General features: G+C 44.9%; 1 protein-coding gene across 1 annotated transcript in view; it reads right to left on the reverse strand.

Annotated features, from left to right (window-relative positions):
- serp2 (stress-associated endoplasmic reticulum protein family member 2) overlaps nt 1-7,372 on the reverse strand; it is an 8,182-nt gene extending 810 nt beyond the window's left edge. The window contains exons 1-2 of the mRNA XM_085434363.1: nt 7,214-7,372; nt 2,593-2,665 (exon numbers count right to left, since the gene is read on the reverse strand). Of these exons, the coding sequence (XP_085290489.1) occupies nt 2,593-2,665; nt 7,214-7,297 (157 nt within the window). The 5' untranslated portion in view covers nt 7,298-7,372. The remainder of the gene's footprint in view (nt 1-2,592; nt 2,666-7,213) is intronic.
- Between the last annotated feature and the right edge of the window lie 436 nt (nt 7,373-7,808).

Below are 7,808 nucleotides of genomic sequence, written 5' to 3' on the forward strand. Positions count from 1 at the left end.
AGGCCCTCACCCGATGAAGCCAACAGAACCACATCATCCGCAAAAATCAGAGATGAGATTCTGAGGCCACCAAAGCGAAAGCCCTCCGCCACTTGGCTGCGCCTAGAAATCCTGTCCATAAAAATTATGAACAGAACCGGAGACAAAGGGCAGCCCTGGCGGAGCCCATCACCCACCGGGAACGAGTCCGACTTATTGCCGGCTATGCGAACCAAGCTCTTGCAACGGTTGTATAGGGATCGAATGGCCCGTAGCAATGGGCCAGACACCCCATACTCCCGCAACACCTCCCACAGGACACCCCGAGGGACACGGTCGAATGCCTTCTCCAAGTCCACAAAACACATGTAGACTGGTTGGGCAAACTCCCATGCACCCTCAAGTATCCTGGAGAGGATAAAGAGCTGGTCCAGTGTTCCGCGACCAGGACGAAAACCGCATTGTTCCTCCTGTATCCGAGGTTTGACTAGCGGACGAACTCTCCTTTCCAGCACCCTGGCATAGACTTTCCCAGGGAGGCTGAGGAGTGTGATCCCCCTGTAGTTGGAACACACCCTCCGGTCCCCCTTCTTAAAGATGGGGACCACCACCCCGGTCTGCCAGTCCACAGGTACTGCCCCTGATCTCCACGCAACATTGCAGAGGCGTGTCAACCAGGACAGCCCTACAACGTCCAGAGACTTCAGGAACTCGGGGCGGACCTCATCAACACCAGGGGCTCTGCCACCAAGGAGTTGTTTAACTGCCTCAGTGACCTCGCCCCCGGAAATTGGCGGGTCATTCCCCTCATCCTCAGACTCTGCTTCCTCCTCGGAAGACGTGTCAGTGGGATTAAGGAGGTCATCGAAGTATTCCTTCTACCGCCTGACAATTTTCTCAGTCGACGTCAGCAGCGCTCCGCCAGCACTATACACAGTGCAGGTAGAGCACCGCTTTCCCCTCCTGAGACGCCTGACGGTTTGCCAGAATCTCTTCGAGGCAGTCCGAAAGTCTTTTTCCATGGCCTCTCCGAACTCCTCCCACACCCGAGTTTTTGCTTCAGCCACTGCCCGAGCCGCATTCCGCTTGGCCTGTCGATACCTGTCGGCTGCCTCCGGAGTCCCACAGGCTAACCAAGCCCGATAGGACTCCTTCTTCAGCCTGGTGGCTCCCTTCACCTCTGGTGTCCACCATTTGGTTCGGGGATTACCACCACGGCAGGCACCAACCACCTTGCGGCCGCAGCTCAATGCAGCAGCTTCGGCAATGGAGACGCTGAACATGGTCCATTCGGACTCAATGTCCCCAGTCTCCCTCGGAATGCTGTTGAAGCTCTGCCGGAGGTGTGCGTTGAAGATCTCGCGGACTGGGGCCTCTGCTAGACGTTCCCAGCACACCCTCACTACGCGTTTAGGTGCACCAGGTCTGTCCAGCGTCCTCACCCGCCACCTGATCGAACTCACCACCAGGTGGTGATCAGTTGACAGCTCAGCCCCTCTCTTTACCCGAGTGTCCAGATCATATGGTCGCAGGTCTGGTGATACGATTACAAAATCGATCATCGACCTACGGCCTAGAGCGTCCTGGTGCAAAAAAAAAAAAACATTCTTGGCAAAAGCGAAAAGCAAAAGCGAAAGAATTTGCCAAGAATGAAGAAATGTATTTCTATGATCTTACTCCACGGCCACGTTCATACATGTGAAAGTCTCCATCTCATCGTTTTGAATTGAATTCTAATGAGCATTTAAAAGACGTTTTTAAGTTCGTGACTTTTCCAAAATTTTTCATCGTTACTGTAACGACAGAAGTATTTAGGGCTTAATCATACTCAAGTGGTAGCACAAATGCTTTACCATCAAAATATACACAAAGTACTTAAAATACACAGTTATTAGATTTACATTTTAACCCCTGATCCCATCCATGCTGTCCTCTAAGCAATTTGTAAGACTTCTGGTCAAGCTGTCATGCGGCACAGCTACATGACGCAAGCTCCAATGACGTGACGTGAAGGTCATGCAAATCGATAGGCCGTTTCAGCTTTGGAGAAAAATTTACTACACCCTGGGTTTGAAAAAAAATGTCTGGGATTCTCCCGTAGACCGAATTATCTTCTGATGCCACCGTCATCTGAAATGGAGGAGGAGCTTAATACGGGTCAACCTCTCTTTTACTAAAAACAGACAAGTAACACGATGTGAGACTTCACACTTCACAGCACTCTAGTCTTAAAGCATCAATAGACACGCTACACTCCCCTGTGAACACAGCCCTGCTCCAATGAGGCTGATTAAATGTGAGTGCTTAATAAATCTACTGGATTGGGGATGTGGAGCTCCAGTGGTCAACTGCATAATTAATTAACATTTGATTTGAGTGAGCCTTTAAACATGAAATAAGCCTTATCTGTGTATATAAAACACTTAATTTAACACAGTTACTGAAGGTCCAGTCATCTGAGTGAGATAATCAAAGCATTAAAGAGCTGCTGGGTATTGAACACAGACTGATACATCACATCAGTCTGACTTTAGGTCCTAAAATCCAGCATCACTGACCAGTTGAAACCACTTTCTTCTGTAGATATTTAAAAAAAAAAGAAAACGTCCGTACCTGATCCACACACAACAAACACAAAGAGGGCGAGCAGCCAGGGACCCACAGGATACTTCTCTTCTTGTGGCCGCTGTGGAGGAGAAACACACATCATGTACGTCAGCAAAAATGTGCTGCCGAGCAAACACAGAGGCTTCCCTGCTCCTTGTCCAACTTCAACAACTGTTTTTGCAGGGATAAACCTCAGAGTCTAATTATACACTGAAAGGTGCAGGGTCAGCACTTCTCTCTCCCTCTTTACACGGTGGCTCATCAGTCAAAGGTTTAGAGAGCAGCCGTGATGAGCTCAAATTCAAATTCAAATTCAAATTTTATTTGTCACGTACACAGTCATACACAGTACGATATGTAGTGAAATGCTTGGACAACTACTCGTGACCTAAAGAAAACAAAAAAAGGAAAGGCTATGAATAAGATAGGAAATAAATATGCAAAATTAAAAAGGGTAAATTTAACTAGGAAGGAATAAAATATAAATTAAGGTTAAAAATGAAATAACTGTACAACACAAATTAGAATGAAGGGTAAATTTAACTGGGAAGAATAAGATAAAATATATAAATTAAAGTTGAAAATAAAATAACTGTACAACAAAATACACAATACACAATATAGAACTATATAAGAATGTATGAAGAAATCTAAATATAAATAAATATATACACAATAACAGCAGCTGTACAAGTATTAACTGGAAATGAAGAATATAGTGACCAGTGTTGTGCAAAAACAATGTCCAGAAAGTCCAGTGTGTGTGTAAGAACTGTATGTGTGGGTCAGTACTGTGTGGTGGTGTGATTGAGAGACCGTATCGCCTGCGGGAAGAAGCTCCTCCTCAGTCTCTCTGTGTTGGTCTTCAGGGAGCGGAATCGCTTTCCTGACCTCAGAGAGAATAGTCTGTTGTTGGGATGGCTGAGGTCCTTCACGATCTTCCTGGCCTTGGTCCAGCACCGCCTGCTGTAGATTGAGTGCAGGTCAGGGAGCTCGGAGCGGATGGTGCGCTCAGCTGACCGCACAACCCTCTGTAGAGCTCGTCTGTCCTGCATGGTGCTGTTCCCGAACCAGGTTAAGATGTTTCCCGCCAGGATGCTCTCTATGGTGCACGAGTAAAAGTTCCTGAGCACCTTGGAGGGCAGTTGGAAGTCTCTCAAGCGTCTGAGGTGGTAGAGATGCTGTCGGGCCTTTTTCACCACGGTGTTGATGTGACAGGACCATGACAGGTCCTGCGTGATGTGAACTCCGAGGTATTTGAAGCTGTCCACTCTCTCCACTGGGCACTCGTTGATGACGGGGGTCTGGTAGTTCCTCTCCTGCTTAGTGCTGAAGTCCACTATCAGCTCCTTTGTCTTACTGACGTTTAGAAGGAGGTTGTTCCTCTGGCACCAGTTCTCCAGATTCCTAATCTCCTTCAGGTAGGCCGTCTCGTTGTTATCAGAGATCAGGCCCACCACGACGGTGTCGTCAGCAAACTTGATGATGGTGGTGGAGCTGGTAGTGGCCACACAGTCATATGTGTACAAAGAGTACAGCAGGGGGCTCAGAACACACCCCTGGGGGGCTCCAGTGCTGAGAGTGGTGGAGGCTGAGACATGTCCACATCTGGTTGGATGTGTTAAACCTGGACCACATGCAGCTTGATTTGATCTCAAGTGGGCTCAACCTGAAAAAGTTTTGCCAGTAACTTAAAGAAGGGAGAGAATTTGTATGTTTACATCTAAAAATATTTCACTTTAACTTTAAAAAAAAAAACAAAGAAAAATATTATTCCTTTCCAAATTATTCTCTTATTTAATGAGACATTCACTCTATTATTATTAATATAATAACATGTACATATCTTATCAGACACCAGCAACCAGCTCAAGGATTTAGCAGCAGAAACCCTGATAATCACAACCAAAGCATTCAGAGGAGCATCTATGAACCCATGACACATTGAGCCTTGAAGCAGATGGGCTACAGCAGCAGAAGACCACACTGGGTGAAACTCCTGTCAGCTAAGAACAAGAATCATTGGAAGATTAGAGAAACGTGGCCTGGTCTATGAAACTCAATTTCTGCTGCAATATATAGATGGTAGGATCCAAATTTGGTGTAAATAATATGGCAGTATGATTCCATCCTGACTTTCATCAACAGTTCTTGCAACACCTTCCTAATAAATTGGCCAGTGTGTCTGGCGTCACAGTGCTGCTCGTCTTTAGCTCATCTTGGTCTAGAAATGCTTCCACTCCCTGTGTAATACCATGGGGATCACCAGAGAAGGATTATCACAGAGCTTTATTGGAAAACTAGAGCAAATGAGCAAATTTGACATTCTGCATTACATGTCTGCTGTTGGGATGTCAAACGTGTGAGGAGGAGGAGGATATGTGAAGAAAACTAATGTTGACATCACTGAATAGAGTTACCGAGACTAACAGAAATGAAAAGAGAAAACTTGTGGAGAAGACAACCCTCCATGATCCCTTTACTGACCTTGAGAACAGATACTAAAGTTAATAAATGTTTAAATCCACAGTAGTGGAAAAGAGTGCAGATAAAAATGAAAATGTGAAGGACGTATTAAAGATATTTTAAAATGTTCCACAGTCATTAAAAGTAATTAATAGTAACTAATAAGACTCATAAGCGCCATCTAACATCTATTTTCACTTTTTTAATTCAGTGTTTTTTTTGGTTTTGCTTTGTGATATCAGCTTGCCATTCAACTGTACTGACCTCAGTGAAAGGTGGGAGCAGGTGAGACAAACATGTTGAGTAGCAGGGATGTCAAAAGGGCAAAGACTCCTGTTCAGCTCACCTATTTTGGCATTAACTGTATTTTCTTAGATTTTACAGCTTTTGCTACATTCATACTACACCACATTCATTGATTCAAAAACAATTAAATGAGAGAAAAGCTCCAGTTGGTTCTTTTTTGTCTTTTTTGGGGGGAACTTCACAAAAATCTTCTGGGCAACAAGCCACCACAAACTTTTCTGCAATTTTTTTTGCAAATGTCTTTCTTAAAATTTTAGCCCAAATGGTTGTGATGCTGTAGTAAGTGAAAGAAACCAATGTTTTCTAGCATGTAGAAATTGCACGGTTTTTTCAATTCAACTCAACTTTATTTACATAGCGCCAAATCACAAAAACAGTTGCCTCAAGGCACTTCATATTGTAAGATAACCATTCTACAATAGTGGACTTGGCGACAGTGGGGAGGAAAACCTCCCTTTTAACAGGAAGAACCCTCCAGCAGGATCAGGCTCAGTGAGGGGCTGGTTGGGGGTTAGGGGAGGCAGGAAAAATGTAGAGTGCTGTACAGTGGTCCTTCGTTTATCGCGGGAGTTACGTTATAACAAATAACCCGTGATAGGTGAAATTCATGAAGTAAGGAAAGTTTTAAAGTCTGTCTCCTGAATCCAAACTGGGAGCTGGTTACATAGGGGTGTCAACACAAGGCCCAGGAGCCAAAACTGGCCTGGCGAAGACGCCAAACAATGTGAAGGAGGTCCTAAATAAAGTTAAAAGTCCAAAATGTAAGTTTTACAAGTCTTATTTTTGTTTTTTTAAACAATTGGTCCACAGTAAAACAAACAACAACAACAAAAATTTCCAAAAAATTACCAAATAAATCTGATAAATAAATCGTACGTTCTTTTATTTACCAAAAAGCCTTTTATCATTTGTTTTGTTTCATTAGGGGGTGGCTGTAGCTCAGGTGGCAGAGCAGGTCAGCCACTAATCAGAAGGTCGGTGGTTCGATCCCAGGCTGCCTCCTGGCTGCATGCCAAATATCCTTGGGCAAGATACTAACCCCATGTTTGCCTACTGGTGGTGGTCAGAGGGCCCGGTGGCGCCAGTGTCCGGCAGCCTCGCCTCTGTCAGTGCGCCCCAGGGCAGCTGTGGCTACAATGTAGCTTGCCATCGCCAGTGTGTGAATGGGTGAATGACTGAATGTAGTGTGAAGCGCTTTGGGGTCCTTAGGGACTAGAAAAGCGCTATACAAATGCAGGCCATTTACCATTACTTTTAATCATTTTTGTATTTTTAAAAAAATATATTTATTTCTAACAAGTCTTTTCTGTTACTTTATGATAGCTCAGTAATTAATGTGTAGTTAAACTTCTTCACCATGACAGAAAGTTTCACCGGTCACTTAGGATCAAAGTGGACTGTATGTGGCCCACAATGTAGAGTAAAATAAAGTGATGGGTTTATTGGGGTTTATTTTCCTTTTCCTTGATGACAACCAATTATTTGTTTTTAAATCAATGCATTTCAGACATGCTCTCACGTTTACCGCTGATTTTATGTCAGAATTAACGGGTTTCGGCAATTTTCCTGCCCTAACTGCAGCCTCTTCACCCGGACAGCAACATGCAGTGTGCGGCGGTCACGAGCGGAGTGAATCCAGTCTGAATAAATTACACCCCGATCCGCTCCGTGTGAAATAAAACACACCGCACATATCACGCTGAAGCTCCCAAGTCGCTCAGCACCCTGACACCTTTAACTGACAGCTGGCACCATCAGCACTACCATCACCGCTGCGCTCACGCCGGGCTGAACGTCACCTCTCTGGGCTAACGTGTCAGGTTGGCGTCGCTCTGCGTGTCCGTTAGCGGCTCACCAGCGTCTTGGCTACGTTTCCTCTTTGAGTGATGTTCTTGCTGTGCTTCTCGTTGGCCATGCGGATCCTCTGTTTGGCCACCATCTTCACCGGGATACGCCAGTCTGTTTTTAGCCTGTTGTTTTCTGATGCTGCAGGTTGACGACAGCAGCAGCAGCGGCGCCTGCGTCAAGTCACCAAAAGTCCGCGAAGAAGAAACCGGAACCGAAGTGCGATAGCGTTCAAAATACGAGCACGAAGCTATTATAACAAGTTTTTATGCTCTATTCTATGGTATTCGAAGTTCAGAAATCCAACACGTGACTATCTATATATGCTTACTGTACGTTTAAATCGTTGTAAGACTTAAGTTATAAGAAATTATACAAACTGTTTACCGAGACTCTTACTTTGAAGGGCCCCACAGGATGTTGCGTGTTGTACGTTGTTGAGCTTGAAAACAGCATCCCCATGCACCTGGCGCGTTCAGGGGCGCGCTCCAGCTATCGATGACTGAATAATAGACTATGATTGAAAATAAATGAAATAGAAAACGAGTCGTCACTGTACGACTCATTTTCTGTACACGTATTTTGTAATAAATATTATGAGATGA

This window comes from Copadichromis virginalis, linkage group LG16 (genome assembly GCF_057382275.1).
Source record: "Copadichromis virginalis isolate Kocher_CV1m ecotype Utaka linkage group LG16, C_Virginalis_male_GT1.1, whole genome shotgun sequence".
NCBI lineage: Eukaryota > Metazoa > Chordata > Actinopteri > Cichliformes > Cichlidae > Copadichromis > Copadichromis virginalis.